Here is an 18,568-nt window from a genome sequence, read left to right as displayed (position 1 = left end):
TCTTATAAGTCTTGGAGTCCCTACAATCTATAGATATACGTGTGCCACAAGTATTCACACTCCTAAGAGGATGCAATATCTACTTACTAGATATCCTCTACGATTCTCCCGACTAAGAACAAGGATTCTATCCTAAAAATGCCTTTCTCCCACGGTATAAATACACCCATGAAGGTTTATCTACGGTCACACAATCTATACACATGAATTCTCTTGCCCACTGCTTAAGTCTAAAATCATTCGCTAACTTGATTGTCAAAGAGCATTTGCCAGCACACACACACCCCCCTCCCGGCCTAAGGTTTGTTTACGGTTGTTTTACTATTTTCCAAGTTACTCAGGATTACACGAATTTGTGCTTAACCGCCGCTCATGAAGGTGCGGGGATTTGGTTTCAACAATTGGTCCTTTTATTGAGAGAGAATTCATATTTCTCTCGACCAAACCATTATATTCCATGAAGACCACGTTGAGGAAATCGCTATTTTAACAAACCATAAACCAAAATGAAGAAAAGACTTATTTCACCAACGAGGTTTGGAACAACATCCTAAAGGTACATATGTCGGTGAAAGACCTCAAAAAGAATTTACAAATCAGAGAAAGAATGAAGCTTGCCATTCTGAATGAGACTATAAAAACTATAAAGGAGGACCTCACCCGATTAGAGAGTCATATTCCAAAACGATTGATCTCTGAGCCCTTCCTAGTAGCACATCCAACAAGGCTACAAGAAACTCTAGGATTGCCACTTCACCAACACTCAAGTAAGAAGTTTTTCCCATACATCAATCGCATAATAAGAAAACAGGAATATTTCAAGAAAGTAAAAAGGAAAAAGAAGATGACCCAGGGAAAACCTTAGGCGAAAAATCCTTTAACCAGGCTAGGAACTGCTTGCCCGCATTCTAATGGCACCCTCATCGTCAGGTTACAAATCCAGCACGCCATCGTCGGAAAGGTTTTAATTGATAACGGGCCAGAAGTCAACATCCTCTTTGGAGGGGCAACTATAAAGATAGGCATCATGGACGAAGTTAACTCGAGAAGATCTACTATCCAGACACTTAAAGGGACTCTACTCAACACTCTAGGCACAATACATCTCATGTTTCGAGCACAACCATCTGAGTATATGATAACTTTCCATGTGATGGATAACCCGTCTCCATAAAATGTTGTCCTTGGTTGAGAATGGTTACATGTCATGGGAAAAGTTCCCTTTAAAGATAGAATTTCGCTCGCTATCCCACAATGTTACCAAGCAATGAAAGATTCAACAACAAAGAAATTGCCTATGCTAAAAGATGGAGTCCCCACTATAGACAATCAAAGCCATTATATACTGCGCCAGGTGGCCTGAAACAAAGCTAATCACAGCATGAACTACACGTGATTTGATTCCCTTCTCATGATTTGTAAGCAGTCATTTCCGGACTCAATCACAACCCCGCCATCTGTGCGAAGACAAGTCCACGGAGAACTCATCTCCTAACACCCTACCATATGCTTATCTTCAAAAGTGATCCCTAATGTAATTTTTATGCCATATCATATTTTCCTTATAACTACACTAGTGGTTGGATTCTCCATCCCGAATACGAAGGCAATCATTTTCAGATTCAATCACACGCCCCCTCATAAACCAACTTTACTTGGATCATGAATAAATAACATATGTTTGTCTTAAATACGTGTTCTTTCTTTATTTTTTCGATGATGCAAAGAGTACCCTACTCATTCAAAATAGGGCACAAACTTTGTAAACTTCACAGTAATGCAAGTTTACAAACGTTCAAAGTTCCACTGTCAAATGAGCCTCCTTTATCCCAATCCGTCTAGAATGGTTAGCAACTTGGAAGACTCAAACCATAATAAGCGCGGTAACGATTAACGGGTTACGGCCACGAGCACATGGCGCCTTAACCTAGAAGTCCAATACATCATCTGGCCTCTGTAAAGTTTATGTAACCAGCAAGGTTGTAGGTTATAACATTTAAACCCATACTCTATGCCATTCGAGGGAATAGTCGAAGGGGTAACCCAGAACTCATTCGAATGTCGCTCTAAAATTTGACCCCAAGTACAACTACTTCTATCTCAGACCAACTTACTATATCAAGTGAGCTCCGCAACACCAAGTGTTAGCATGTCTAAATAGGGCATCCAGACTAGGCAATGCCCAAGAAGAATTTATTCCAACATAGCTCCAATACACATAAATGCTTTGGCTAAGCCAACCAAAGTAATCTGATCGGAAACGCTCAGGTCCGAATCAACAAAAGGATTCAAAAGTGTTTTCGACCCACATGTTGATGTCCAAGTTTCCAAAAGAACTTTCACTTAAGATTCACAGGGAACGAACATGTAATCCAAACTAAGGGAAACCCTATTGGCACCACATTGCGAGAATTGAGGTCCTTGCCCCAAGAGTCGAGCATGGCTTGAAGAAAAAAATCCCCATTTGTACAACATTATTAGGTAAACTTTGAAACTCTTACATCCGATGGACGCATTACAATAAGTGCGGGAGCAAGGTGTTCTCGAGGGTTTAATATATAATTCTTGGTATGGGAACAATGTGGTGTTTCGGGTATCGCGATGAGAATACTCTATGAATACTAAGTTTGGGAGGCAACATTCCCCCCAAATCAACATTGCCAAGGGAAGCTGATGAGCTCTATCATGGGCCCACAAACTTATTCGTATGCAGCTCTACCACTCATTTCTCACACGAAGTTTGTTTACTTTAGAGAAATTCATCGGGTCGTGATTTCTCCCAAACAAATTAAGGAGCGAAAGAAAGAGACTTGTATTACAACAAAAAAATTGGGAAATGGACATGCCCTCTTTCTGACCATAAGTAAGTTCAAATCAGTCTCTTATTGAAGCGTCTTTCTCTTTAAGGGTAGCAGAAGACTAGCCAACGACATCAGGTGCCAGGTAACTCTCAAGGTCGCACTTCCCTTGCTCCGCCTCAAACTCTGCCTCTAAGTCTGACCTCTCATCCAACAAGTGCTGAGGAGAAGGAAAGTCCATGTGCTTAATCTCCTCGTAAATTCTGAAAATGCTCCAACCCCTAGTCTAAAGCCCCGCCCCAAAAATTTACTTATTTTTGGGAAATAATTTTGGTGATAGGCCAAATTAAACTCTTATTGCTTTAACTACTGTCACATCCCCGCCCGGGACGGACACTTCCCGGGCCCACTCCACCACCGTAGCACGATATTGTCCGCTTTGGGCTTACCATTCCCTCACGGTTTTGTTTTTGGGAACTCACGAGCAACTTCCCAGTGGGTCACCCATCATGGGATAACTCCAGCCCCCTTCTCACTTAACTTCGGAGTTCCTACGGAACCCGAAGCCAATGAGCTCCCAAAAGGCCTCGTGCTAGGTAGAGATGAGAATATACATTTAAGGATCACTCCCCTGGGCAATGTGGGATGTCACAATCCACCCCCCCTTAGGGGCCCGACGTCCTCGTCGGCACACACGCGACCAAGGTTAGGCTCTGATACCAAATTGTCACATCCCGGCCCGGGACGGATCACTTCCAGGGCCCGCTCCACCACTGTAGCACGATATTGTCCGCTTTGGGCTTACCATTCCCTCACGGTTTTGTTTTTGGGAACTCACGAGCAACTTCCCAGTGGGTCACCCATCATGGGATTGCTCCAGCCCCCTTCTCGCTTAACTTTGGAGTTCCCACGGAACTCGAAGCCAGTGAGCTCCCAAAAGGCCTCGTGCTAGGTAGAGATGGGAATATACATTTAAGGATCGCTCCCCTGGGCGATGTGGGATGTCACAACTACCATTAATCGCAATTCTTTATCTAAATTCCTTAATTCCTCACATTTCTATAACTATATTTTAAAACTTCTAAAACATATGATTCAATTATGAATTTTATCCTCAATTTCTTCTATTAAAATCACTTCTCAACAAAAGATTAATTTTCGAGTATTTAAGGCTACATTTAACTCTGTTAGACTACCTACGTACCCTTGAATGAGATCAAGCCTTTCGTAGTTCACAATTCAATAACCAAACTCATTCCGAAAAATATTCAATTAATCAAAATATCCAACATTTGTGTTAATAACCAAAACACGTCAAATAGATACCAAAAACATAATTGGAATAACAAAATTCACATAAAAACGCAATGTCAGCTCATTGACCATGCGCTGCCGCACGAGCCACCATGGGTGGTGGTCGACCGCCCCGACTCGCCAGAAAATTTCACAATTTCTAAAAATTTTCAAATTTTACAGAAATATAGAGCAAGTTAAGGGGAACAACTTTTATACCTAGGCCGAAGTCCAATTCGGTTGGGAAAAGCCTCAAATCATCGTGAACCCATCAGAACCCTAGAATTTGGGTAGTGATCGAAGGAATTTGTTTCAGATTCAGTAGATCGTCATCTATGAACTTGTGCACCCACCGATGCGGTTTGCACAATTTCAAGGCAAATTTTCATCTAATTTATGGCGGAATAGGTAGAGGGAAGGTCATAGAATGTTTTTCAGGTGATGAAGGGCTTCAATTCACCAGAAATTGACCGGGAAACGGCCAGAGTTCATGGCCTCCGCCAGTCGAGTCGAACAGGTCCAGAGACTCGATTTTCGCCCCCTTTTCTCTTTTTCTCCTTTCCCTCATTTTCCTCCCTTCTGATTAGTCCCTCTCTCTACCTTTCTTCCTTCCTTTTCCATCACAGCCATCCATCTTTTCCTTTCTCTTTTTTTTTCTCATCTCAGCCACCCACGTGGCATAATCTCAGTGCTCCAGAAAATCTGGAGCCTTCTAAAAGGGATTAAATTTACAAAAATGTCCCTAACTTTAAATGCTAATAACTATTTCGTTATAACTCCGTTTCACGAACGATTTTCGCTTACTCGCTCATAGGATCATCCTTTATCCAAATATGTCAAGAAATACAATAAAATATATAAGAATAAAATACCTCCTCGTATAATTACATTAAGCCAACTATGAGCATTTCCATCTTTTCAACCTAACGATAAATTTCAAAACATAATTTATAATAATTTCCAGAAAAAAAAAACTTTAAAAGTTCTCAATTCAATTTTTCATACCCATAAATCGATTTATTTTTTATTTTTCTCCGCATATTCATATATTTAAATTTTCAGGGTATTACACAATTAGGGTGATCTTGCTGGACGTATGTACTAAAGAATCCGACATCAAACTCCTCTTCAAGCAATTTCTTATGGTCTTCTCAAAGTGCATACTCCTCAGAATAGTATCTGTCAGTGAGCTGTTGAAGGTCCTCGATGTGCTTGTCGTCTTTACAACCGACCTCATAACGAAGATCATCAACCTTCTTTAAAAGAGTTTCTTGCTCTGTAGCCCAAGCGTTTTGCTCCGAAGTTAGCACACGCTCTAACTTTTCTTTTAAGATAATAAGAGCTTGGTTCGTTTCCACATTGGCCTGCTTCTTGAGCCTCAATTCCTCTCTAATTACCTCAAATATTTCTCCATAATCCTTGACCTCACCTCTTCAAAAGTAGCGAGGTCGATATACCAAACTATCTCTACCTCATGGGTAGAGTCTGAGGCTTACTGCTTGGCGTGTGCATTCTTAAGTTCTTCAAATTGGGTTAATAACTGCCGTTTTACCTTAATCCTTACAGCTATATCAAAGCCTGCAATTCCCTCAAACTCTTGGATTCGCCTTGCTTATTGGAATAAGGCGACCTTCGTCCACATGTTGGCCTATCACAAGGGCTATATTAAAAGAAGATTCGTGAATATCAATGAAGTAAAATGGGGGGAATCAAGATGAATACCTCATAGCCGCTTCTGTAACATCGCATCATGACATCGTTTAGAGAAGTACAAGCTTTTTTGAAGTTAGTAGGGGCAATCGCGACTTCAAGCAATGCCCGAGCATAATCCGTATTCCAAAGACCGTTGGCATCTGAAGAAAGGGCAACTCGGTCAACCAAATAATGGATCACAAGAGGAGGATAAGTTGTTCCCTCTGACCTCAACAGGGTCGTTGACGAAAAACCATCATGACGAGAAGGTTCATCAACAAACACTTGTAGTAGAGGAACAGAAGTTGATGTTGAGGTGATAAATGGAGCAGTGGCTTCATCAGCACAGATGGAACGGTTGGCTGAAGAATCAAATGAGGAAAGTGGGACTCTGACTCCGGCAAATAGAGCAACATTTTAAAAGAGCAGAGGTAGCGAAAAGGGCGGTTCATTTACCATGGATACAAGGGTAGAGGCATTAGAAGTTGGTGGCTCTAAAACAGTGGCACGTCTTTTTATTCGAAGAAGGGTTTCTTCTTCTTCTCCAAGATCTTTGGAGGGCATGTCCTTAATCAACAATTGAGACTGAAGAGTCACAATCAGTGGACGAGAATAAGGACTCCCAGGATAGTTTCGCTTCTTTGAGAGAGGTGGCAAGGCCACTGCTAGTCTAAAAGAACAAGTCCTTCTATGGGCATTGCGAGCATTGACCCACTTTGGGTTCTTTAGAGGGAATCTGAACGGTGAAAAGCGTCAATATGTTTTCCCCGGTCATTGAAGTGCTCAATGGAAAATAGTCATTTCCAGTTACGATAGATGGCCAAAATTTGCATTGTCGACGAATCAGGTCCAGACGACACACTCTAAATCAGGCAACTCATCTTTGAAATTGGGAACAATTTAAGGGCTTAATCTGATCCAAATTCCGCTAATATCCTCTTCCCATGCTCCATCAACAACCAGTATGTCCCCAAACTAATCTTTGTCATGACAGAGGATGTCCTGGATGTATGTCTCCTTAGCAAACTAGCTCTGGCCCTAAAGTAATAATGATCATCCGAACCTGACCAGATGTTGTGCAGCATCCTAAACTCGGGGATGTCCAACTTAGCCCTGAACCACTGATTCAACAACTTGAAGCAGGTAAGAAATCTGAAGGCGGCAGGAGTAAGATTGCAAATGGCTATGTCATAACACAACAAATTGCCTTTCATAAAGGCAGAAATGGGAAAACGCAGGCCCAAGTCCAAAAACCAGGGAAAGACTTTAGTACTAGGAAAATTGGGATTAGACGACGGCGGCATATCAGTGTAAATGTCATGGCCAAGTTCCTACCAGACGTTGCAATCATTTAGGATGTCACGGTGCATTTAGACACCCTCCTCTTGATTACGAACTCTCGACAGAGGGAGATCGTATAGAGAAACCTTGACTAATTGGGATTTCTCACTTGAAGACACCATGGGTAAAAACTCAGAAAAAAGGTAGAGAATTTTGAAATAAGTATGGATGAAAAATAAAGCTTTTTTTTTACAACAAAAGTTTATGGTGGAGAGCGTAAGAATGGTCAATAGCAGGAAGAACACTAAGCAGTTGATAGACCTCCCCACCAAACTCCCACAAAATCACCATTTCGCATGCCGACTGCATCTAAGATGTCGCGTATTCTAGTCAAGTGCCCGACTTTTGCAACTGTGCATGTACAAATTAATTGCTACTACTAGCCTCAGTTCATCCTTGTTGTATAAGAGTTATGTATCTGCATACAGAAAATGCATTGGCATACCATGATTGGTTTCTTTTCTGATCATGGAAATGTATACAAGAACTTCATTCTTTCTTTCGACTTTGGAAAGGAAGAGTTCGAATTGACTACTCGTCCCAACTTGCCAAACTACGAAGATCGCACCCTACATGATTAACTGGAAAATGATCGTTAACCATCCAACATGTCTTCAGTAACAAAGGATAACCAATTTGATATATGGTTGTTGAAGAATTATTATGATAGGAAGAAACTCGTGGGAGAAAGACTACAGCATCCACATCAAGGTAAGTCCTAACAGGATAAAAAAAATTCACACTCCTCTTTGTTTCGTGGGTACTCTGCGTGATCAGTCGTAGGTATTTCAAAGGATACTACCCCAAATATGAAAGTACAGTCTTCTTTTTCGATCTCAACAGTGGAAACATTAGAATTGTACAAGTTGGAACTTTGAATGAGAATTGCAATACCACTCGATATATTCAATTATACCACAAGCTTGACTCCTTTTCGGAAATATGGTAATTTGATCTAAGTAGATGTAGACCAGGGAAATCTCTTTGACATAGGAAAGTTACAGAAGTCTACTAATATGGCACGGTATTGCAGGGAAGTTGGGCAGAGAAACAGCACTGCAAGGAAAAACAGTTTTTGCGTCAAACTATTTGGCCACTGAAGTAGGATTTCAACCCCAAAGGTATAGAACGCGTGGCAGTTGGCAGACTGAGAAATAGAATAAGGTTAACAGGCCTGAGGTTTTGGGGGCCTGTGCGAGACTCCAAGAGACCCTTAGAAAATAGGGAATTTTAACGAAAAACTCATGGTACTCTTCACTTTAACGAAAAAACACATTTTTACATTAAAAAATCAATTCTGGTATTATTCACTTTACCCTTTATTTTGTCCTTATCATTAAAACTCAAAGTTTTCAAGCTCTTTTCATTAGTTTTTCTTAGAAAATATAGGATTTTGGTTGCTACGTTTTCTTTTACATTTTAATTTTTATGATTATGTATAAATTGAGATAAAGAAAAATAATTGGTGTGGTGGTTAGGTACTTTTTTGTGGATATTTTTTTTATTTCGAAACTCCTTATTTCTAAGTACTCAAAAATAAATAAATAAAAGCCTTTAGAAAGTCTAACTTTGGTTGCTATGTTTTCTTTTACATTTTAATTTTTATGATCATGTATAAATCGAGATAATTAAAATTTTTAAAAAAAATCTCCTATTTGCATCCTTATGTTTTTGGGTTTGAAACACCATGCTTTTATATGCCAAAAAAAAAAATTAAATAAAACACAAAACCATGCTTTTAAATACCAAAAAACTTAATAAAACACTAAAAACGTCATTGGGAGGACTCGGCACCCACTTGGTGCATCACGAATAAGACGCTCAAAACAATTGCACTCAGAAAACAATTTAGAAAATTGTTACAGATTTAAATATATATATATATATATATATATATATATATATAAAGATAAAATAGAATCATAAATTGGGGGCTCTTCCGAATTGGAGCCTTATGCGGTGACACCACTTGAACACCCTCAGAGCTAGCTCTCAAGGTTAACTAATAAGTAACTTCACTTGAATCTTTGATTATGTACATGCACTTAATTACCATGTATCTTGCTTTTACTGCTCTTGTTTGTGTTTATTTCAGTTTGGTGGATTCTGTGTTGGCTCTGCTTGTTGAAGCTAGCTAACACATGTTACCATGAGTACTTGGCCACAGCCTTGCTTCTGAAGCAAGTTGAGTCATCATCTGTCAATTACCATTTAGCCCCTGAAAGCTGTCTCTATCAAATTGGATAGGTTTTATAGCATATTTTAACATTCTCAAATCTTACCTCTTCACCTAAGAAGTTAAAGGAATTTACTTAAAATTTTACATATAATATTTAAAAATCAATTAAACTCTATCAAAATTCATGAATTTATAAATCCATCAAAATACCTCAAAATTCTCTTCACTAGCCACAATAGGCAAATTTCAATAGGGGTGGGTAAATGAGGGTTATACCTGCGGGCTAGGACAAGTTCGGGACTGGTCCATAATTAGTAGAGAAGAAACGGGGTTGGGTGGGCCCAAGGTATTTACGACGCATGGCCAATCCAAAATTTTAGTATCACGAGATTTTCATACCATCCCGTTTATTACATATAATTAATGAATCTAATTCAATATCAGTAAATCTCCAGCATTGGATTGGATTTTACTTTTCACTTGTTCAATCTGCCCACTCCCCACTCCCCACTTTATCATTTCTTTCTCCTGGCTAGACCTGGCATTCAAATCGTGTTTTCTATGTTTGTGTCACTTTCACGCCATAACGAAGATTTTAACGGGTTTTGTCATGTAATACCTGTTAAAATGAACAGATAATATGATCCGAACCGAACTCGGCCCATTAATATTAATGGTAATATGACTTGACCCGTCACCTGTTAAAGAAAATACATTTTAATCCAATAAATAATCAAATGAAAAACATAATACTAAATTAGTATATATGTACCACATTGTCACACAAATATTACTTCAAAACATAATAACGCATTTGTATTTCAATTATTACATACCCCAAAATAAGAGGCCTATGAAAAAAAATTAGTACATTACAAAATATCAAACGTTGAAGGATATGTAAGGTAAAGGGAGTTGGTTTAAAGGTTATGGAACCTTGCACGTTTTTCGACAATAAAACCCTTTAATTTTCATTAATTACTAAAAGAAATGGTATTAGAATTCTGACTTGATATATTGTCTGCAAAAGTTATATTGATGATGTTTTCAGTAAGACTTTCCACTTTCCACATTAGCACTCTCTTCCACATAAACTAAGCATAGAAAAACCAAACATTGCAAACCATTCAAAATATGAATACCAAAAATAATTATGAAAAGAAATAAAACGATAATATTGTATTATATAAAAGATACATAACCTCCTCCCCTAAAAATACTACTCATGAGGGTTTGTTGGGTTTTAAAAATTCAAACACGATGTACCCATCCACAAAGCGTAGAGAATGGGAGCACGTGTATTTGCATATTTTTTTTCACTTTTTTTGCACTTGTATATTAGTTATTACAATGTTTTAATGTCTTTGGTAATTTTTAATTACTTTGGTATTTTTATTTTTAATGTGTTTTCCAATATTTTAATCTCACTTTTAAGAGGATAAAACATTTATGATATGATTGTATGAGAGTAAAAACTTTGTTAGGTCATTAACTCTAAAATTGAAAGTTTGAATTTCTACCTCTATTAATACTATACTAGTTGATATGGATTTTGGACAATATGTCAAGTAAAATTTATCCCAGTAATAATAATAAGAAACTCTCATAATAAAAATAAATAAATAAATAAAACTTACAATTTAAGTTATATAGAATAATAAAACAATAATACATATTTAATATACAATATGTACACTATGGCTATTGTATTTTAAAATAAGTTTTTAAGTAGTTTACCATTAAAATCATCAAAATAATTATTTACGGATCGAAACAAGTTGCCACGTGTAAACTCATTAAGAACCCGTTATTAATAGATTCTTAACAGGTGACTCGATAACGACCCGATTAATTATCGTGCTGATCCAAAACCCATTATTTTCGTGTCATGTTAATGGGTCGTATAAGAAATTGCCAAGTTTACTCCCAGCTACCATCCCTACATGACTAGACTCCCTCCGTGAGTGTGATTGAGTCTCTCAACCTCGATTGTGTCAACATTACAGCAGCTAGCTATCATCTTCTATCTCTCGCCTGGTCCTCCCAATTGCAAGTTATGACCACCACCACCCCATCCCTGCCATCGAGAAATTCACCATCATCCTGCAAATCCCTAGGTGTATTTGAATTGCGTGGGTTTCTGATTCAGAAATTTAGGGTTTTTGCTCAAATTTGGGCTGCTTCAATTTATGGTTTTTGAATTAGGGTTTTTATTCAATTTTGGGGCTGCTTCAAATTAGGGTTTTTGTTTGAATTGAGATTTTTTGTATTGTCTATTGTAGACTTGATGAACAAGGACTACAACACTGAGTCACCGTGCAAGGGATCTTGTTGTCTTGAACATAGTTTTTATTTTGTAAAGGTGAAATTTGAAGTTTTTGGTTAAAAAATTCTATTTTGGGTGTACAATAGAATTGCATGTTTGGTTTGTGATTGAAGTTTTGAGAGTTGGGTTCCTTTTGGATTTGGAAATTGAGGTTCTATTTTTGGGGTGTTTTGATATCTACAAATTCAAATTGCTCTGTTTTTTTTTTTTGTTTGGTAGCTTTTCCCATAGAATCTTATTATTTTTGTCGGTAGAATTTTTAGGGTTCTGTTTCTGTATCGAAAGAAGATGCATGTTGGAAATGCGTGTTGAAGATGCGTGTCGGCAATATTTACAATTACAAAGGAGATGATGCAGATATACCTATTCAAATAGGGAAATTTTATTTAAACTCATCTAACTTCTTTCTACATCCAATTTAAATTTTAAATATTAATTGTCTATTTTACCCTATTGCATAATTACTATTAAGTACAAAATGAAATTAATAATAAAAATCAAATTTATCAATAGACCCACATACTATAACTAAACCCTAGCATCACTCTTTGTTTATCTTGCGTTCATTCCGACTAAAACCCTAATAGCTCTGATAGAGAAAAACAAGCTTTTCTATTGATGGATGGTGATTTTGAAGTTTTTAATCCTCCAACTAAGGTATGACTCAATTTATGGATATTTTGTTTGTTTCCTTCTTATTTGGATTAAATTTCATACTTTTTATATTATATTGTATTTGTTTCTCTTTGTCGTCTGTATGCGCCCCAAAACACCAATGCAAAGACTTTTGATTAGTAATGCAAAGACATAAAACTTGATTATTGGTGCAAATAAAGATTGCTTAACCTTAACCACGAACTAGCGGATGGCATGTCTTGCACCTTTTTTATTCGAAATAGCTCCAATTTGTTTATTTGTTTATTAACATAGCAGCAAAACACCCAGCCTTATATCACTTCAAAGTTTCTTAAAAAGTACATGAAAATGCTCAATTTAAAAAGGACTGAACTGGAGCTTGCATAACATTCTCTTGGCAAATTCAAGTCTATGGAATGATCTCTTGGATCCCAAGTCTATGGATGGGTTGTGGTAGCAGAAAAAAAAAAAAAAAAAACAACCATGGAAATGCTAGTCCTATACGACAGATGCAATTATAGGTGGTAAAGGACGCCTCTTTGAAAAAAGGAAAAAAACATTCAATTAGGGATGTTATTTTATAAAGAGAATGTGTGTAAAAATAATTTTACATTTTAAATTGGATTTGAGAAGGTAGTTTAGGTAATATATTTGGGTTTAAAGAGATATTAATTATTTAATAAAAAACAATATGGGTGAAGAGAGTAAGTTGGGTGTTAAAAGAGGTTAGATGGGTTCAAATAAAATTTCTCATTCAAATAATATGGTCTAACAATAAAAGTGTAATTGGACCCATGAAACCGGTCCGTTTCAAATGAACTGGGTTAGGTTTCCAAAGTTCAAAATCCTTATAGTCAATTTGGCCCATTCTATTGTATTTTAAAATGGGTTTGGGCTTGGCCTGTTCCCACCCCTAAATTTCAGAATTTTCTTTTTACAAATTCCGAATGCCTTTATCTCTATCTTTGTTCCTCTCTCTCTCCCTCTCCTCTCTCTCTCTGTCTCGCTCTACCTCTCTCTCTCCCACTCTATCTCCTCTACCTCTCAATTCAAACTTGTTCATCTCCATCTCCTATATTTTTCCATCTCCATCTCCATCTCCTCCCCCTTTTTCTTACCCTCTCTATCCAATGGGCGCGGTAACTTTTACCCTCTCTCTTTTGTAAGTACAAATTATGTACGCAGATGATGGTTTACCGTAGTAACGAAAACCAATTATGCCTATGCACCTTGATGCGAGTTAAATTAAATTTGTTTTATATATCTCTACCATAATAAAGTAAGATCCCCACTTTGCAATCACAAGGTTTCATTAAATTAAAAATTATTGTGGGTGGGCAATACGATCGTGCTTTTTCTTTTGGGGAAATTACATTTTACTTCCTCGTATTTGGATGCAATTACAACCTCATACTACATTTTAAAGCATTTCAATTTCATACATTTATTATCATTTCAATGCAATTTTATACATCCATTAATCAAGTTATCCATTTAACCGTTAAGTGATAACGTGACAATATCAAACCCATTTATTTTGATGACGTAGCAAATAAAAATAACTAAATATTAAAAAAATACAGTTCGAGAAAAAAATTGAATTAAAACAAAGTGGGCCCCACCCACCTTCTCTAAACCCTATTTTATTTTAATCATCTCCTTAGTTCATCACACCATTGTTTAACTTCCGCCTCTTCCCCGTCCCTGCATATTGTCACCGCCCTCGTCCAGTTTAATGTCTCAAATTTATTTATTTTTTTCCTACTCATATTTTACAATTACCACATCATCACTTAACGGCTAATTTAACAAATTTTTTAGCAGAGGTATGAAATTGAACTGAAATAAAAGTAAATGTATCATGTTTTAAAGATGTTGTATAAAGTTATAAGTGATGCCAAATTTGAGAGGGTAAATTGTAATTCACTTTTTTGTTTTTCGGCTACAATTCGAATTATTGGGCCTAGAGGTTGTCAGTGAAGACGAGCTAATCCAATTACATAGGTCCGGCCCACATACCCAACCAACTACTTCCTCTCAGTTGAGATCACCACCAGTCACACACACCTCATCACCGGAGCAAGAAAGCCTTATTCTTCGCCATGGCATTGGCCTCGTGCTCCAGTACCTTTCGCTGCAACCACGCAGCGGCAGCGGCACCGTGGTCACATCCCAGAACTAGACCCAGAAGCTTCCGGGGGCGGAGGAGCTCCATTATCAAAGCAGCCGTCACCACCGATGCCAAGCAAAACCTGAAGACCCCATTGCAGTACAGGAAGCTCGGGGACTCGGACCTTGTAATTAGCGAAATCACTCTCGGAACCATGACATTCGGCGAGCAAAACACAGAGAAAGAAGCTCATGAGATTCTCAGCTACGCATTTGAAAATGGGATTAACGCATTGGACACTGCCGAGGCTGTGAGTGCTTGTGAATTGCTTGATTAATGGCTTCAATTGTGCTTTGTTTCGTTTCATTTCGTTTTATCTCGGTTTTGATTAAGGTTTAAATCTTTGCTGTTGCAGTACCCAATTCCCATGAAGAAGGAGACACAAGGGAGCACTGATCGCTACATTGGCAGTTGGCTCAAGTCTCAACCCCGCGATAAGGTATTCGGACATGTTATGTTGCGAGATTTGCAGTAAGAATGTTGTGGATGAGGTGCAATTATTATCGCAATCTAATAACATAACATGCTAAATATATTGCAAGAGATAGATTTTGTGTTTCTAACTCAATAATATTTTCCAAATAGGTTGTTTTGGCAACAAAATTAGCTGGCTATTCAGAGAGGTCAAGTCATTTGCGTGACAATGCCACGGTTTTGCGGGTGGATGCAGCAAACATTAGAGAAAGTGTAGAGAAAAGCCTAAAGCGCCTTGGGACAGATTACATTGATTTAATACAAATTCATTGGTAAGTTTATCGACCAAATTCCACACGTTATACAAGCTTTAACATGCTACATTCTCAAATGATTTTGTGATTGTAATTAGTATTACAGGAGATGGACCTTCACGCTCTAATTGCAAAATTGTTCTTTTCTTGACCCTTTTGTTGTATCACAGAACGACTCTTCAACTTAGTTTAGGACTGGGAGAACTGTTTAGTCTGTCTTGTATTAGACATTTCAGCTTCTTGTAACTCTTACCGTTTTGTATGGATGAACTGAAGATCACTTTTTTCTGTAAGAAGTAGAACCTTTTCACATTTTTTATTTACTTTTCGTGTCACCTTCTCCTAATTCAGCAATGAAGCCAACCATTCTGCTTGAGAACCTTTTTGATGATAATTGGAAGGTGGTGATGCGTATTAGCACTTTGCTCATCATTGGATATGCTTGTCCATTTTGTGTGTTAAATTCACAAGTAACTTGTAGTAAATAAATAAGTTGAATGATTACATTGGAAACTCATTAATTAACCTAGTTTGGGAGTGCAAGAAGTGATGATAATAAAAAGAGAACAACATGAAAAATCTATTTTCTCCGTTCGTTTTGTCTGAAATCCGTCCAAGAGTATTCACATTTTAGAAATCAAATATTAGCTGAAATAATTACTATTTGTAGAAATTAGAACCACTTAAATACAGGGTAAAGACGAATCAAGCTAAACCAAGAACACATATTTAATGTGTTGGAATGCCACATTAACATGTTTTCCTTCCCTTTTCAGAAGAGAATCTGGATCTTAAGTAGGTTAATGTGGTGGCTCTCGTAAAATAAAATAATTTATTTTATGCAGGCCAGATCGCTATGTGCCATTATTTGGTGGGTATTCATATGAATTTTCAAAATGGAGGCCAAGTGTACCATTCGTGGAGCAACTGAAGGCTTTTCAAGAACTCATTGACGAAGGAAAGGTAACATAACAATTCAAACCAATGAAAGTTTTGACTTTCAGGCTCAATATTAAAGCACTTGGCATGAGAAGTGGAAGTTAGATACAAATTATTAAATTTTCCAAGACCTGTTATAATGTGGATTGGAAAAATAGTATCATAGTGTTCGTGAGTTTGTTTGTAAGTGAATCACTAGCCGCAACTGCATCGATTTAGATGAAACATATTGTTGTCATATGAATTGGTATAATTGTAACTGGAGGAAGAGTGAATCTTTGATTCTTGAATATATAAGTTCTTAGATGATTAATGAGTGTTGTTAAATAAATGGAGTGTCACCTATTCTGTATAGCTTGAAATTCTAAGATTTTAAATTTACATGATATATAATCCTTTTGAACTTTATAGGTACGCTACATTGGTGTTTCTAATGAGACTTCATATGGAGTGATGGAATTTGTACATGCAGCTAAAGTTGAAGGGCTACCAAAGATAGTCAGTATCCAAAACAATTACAGTCTTCTAGTTAGAACTCATTTTGAAAGTAAGTCACATACCGTGAGGAGTGAAATATTACTTGACAACTAAAGTTTCTGTTGATATTTCTCTTTAGATGGTTATTCTTGTACCAACTGTTTGATAGGTTATCTATCATGTGAATATGCTAGTTGATATATCAGATTATGTTCTGAGATAAGTTTTATCTAAAGTGGTAGGGGAAATGTCTCCATTTTCTTTGATTACTAGTTACAAGCTGATCCATGAGCCACACTTGAGCAATATGATTAAGTTAGATGAATGCCTGCTGTCAGCTTGTTTTCATTTCTTTAACTAATCTTTGATAACTTGTTGACATTACACGACTTGACTTGTTTGAGTGTTAATTATATTTGCTTGACTGATAGCTGCTCATTTGATTGATGTCGACCTGGTTGGGCTGTCTATCCAGATTCCAACCTGTTTCTTTAATTGTCGGCACCTTTGTAGTGTGTGTTGAGAATTTTTAGTGTTTATGTTCTCCCTTCTAGTTTCCCATGTTATTCTCTTAATCCAATGAGTTTCTAGTTCTTTTGTTGATTCTTTGCAGTTGACCTTGTTGAAGTCTGCCACCCAAAAAATTACAACATTGGCTTGCTGGCTTATTCTCCACTGGCGGGTGGATCACTGAGTGGGAAGTACATAGATAGCACTTCCGAAGCTTCTAAAAAAGGGAGGCTAAACCTTTTCCCCGGCTACATGGAAAGATATAACAAGTCTTCTGCTAGGGTATGTTAATATCTTGCATGTCGTAGAGTGTAGATCATGTAAAACATGGCTAAATCCAAATAACATGCATATTATATAGTCATTTTATAATCGTAGAAACAGATGAACTCCTTTGATGTGGCGATTTATCATCACGGTGTTACGTTGTAATTTTGTTGGGGAACAGCAGATTGTTTACAGGGTCTTTTCGTCACTTGGGAAGCAACTTGTTTATTGTTTGAGAAACATTTTCGAACTGCTATACGTTCACCAAATATTGATAAAATTTGCATTTTCTGCAATTAAGGGCCTAGAAGTTAGGACTTAAGAGTGCTAACTAGCAGGCTTAGCACCATCTTTTAACCAAGTTTTAAAGCAAGGTTGAAAAGTGTTTGGTTACCACCCACAACCGCGCAGATTGTTTTGCACGTGATTAAAAACCTTGGCTGATCTTCGGAGTATTTCCGAGTATGAAATTAACTTTGGACACCTGGATCTTTTGGACAGAGGCTGTTTTCCGCTCTTGATGAGTTACCTTATGTTTTGAATATGAATTGCTGAGGATAATTTCATTACTGCTGGTTGGTTGTCTGCCTAATTATTACTTGTTTCTGTTTTTAGGAAGCAACAATAAAGTACATCGAGCTCGGCAAGAAGTACGGGCTAACTCCAGTTCAGCTTGCACTTGGATTTGTACGGGACCGTCCATTTGTGACAAGTTCAATCGTTGGTGCAACTTCCGTCACCCAACTGAAGGAAGATATTGATGCTTTTCTGTTGACTGAGAGGCCTTTACCGCAAGAAGTGATGGCTGATATTGAAGAGATTTTCAAGAGATACAAAGACCCTACCATTTGAAAAAGTGGCCTTTGGAAGTGTAATTATTACTTGTCTTGCAACATCAGCTTAAGATAATGATCGAACGTCGACGATATCCCTTGTTGGCGTGGGCAATTCCGATTTTGCGGTGACCAAAAACCATGAGAGAAGGAAGCCTGAACTTCCCCTTTGGTGTCTTTATGTATCCCTGTAGTTTTTCTTGTGTATTTTCCTCCAATGTTTCTGTCCTTGGATTGAACCTTGTATATTTTCCTCCAAATGAGAGCCTGGGTCGCATATGTCTGAGTTATAGATAGAAAGTTACGAGATTGTCAATTTTGATGTGCGAATTTCAGATTCGTGTGGTTGCATCATGTTCATATCCTTAACTCCAATGTT

General features: G+C 37.5%; 1 protein-coding gene across 1 annotated transcript; it reads left to right on the top strand.

Moving 5' to 3' along the window:
• Positions 1-14,314: 14,314 nt before the first annotated feature.
• On the top strand, positions 14,315-18,505 carry LOC103955814 (protein tas). Its single transcript, XM_009367711.3, has 7 exons — positions 14,315-14,685; positions 14,791-14,874; positions 15,021-15,181; positions 16,009-16,126; positions 16,514-16,649; positions 17,193-17,371; positions 17,972-18,505. Exons 1-7 carry the CDS (start codon positions 14,368-14,370, stop codon positions 18,206-18,208), a joined length of 1,233 nt encoding a protein of 410 aa, XP_009365986.2. The 5' UTR covers positions 14,315-14,367; the 3' UTR covers positions 18,209-18,505.
• Positions 18,506-18,568: the final 63 nt, after the last annotated feature.

The sequence above is a fragment of a genome, unplaced genomic scaffold (genome assembly GCF_019419815.1).
Source record: "Pyrus x bretschneideri cultivar Hongxiangsu unplaced genomic scaffold, Pyrus_bretschneideri_v1 Contig21, whole genome shotgun sequence".
Taxonomy (NCBI): Eukaryota; Viridiplantae; Streptophyta; class Magnoliopsida; order Rosales; family Rosaceae; genus Pyrus; species Pyrus x bretschneideri.
The sequence above is the reverse complement of the archived record's forward strand: the minus strand, read 5'-3'. Positions and strand labels throughout refer to the sequence as shown.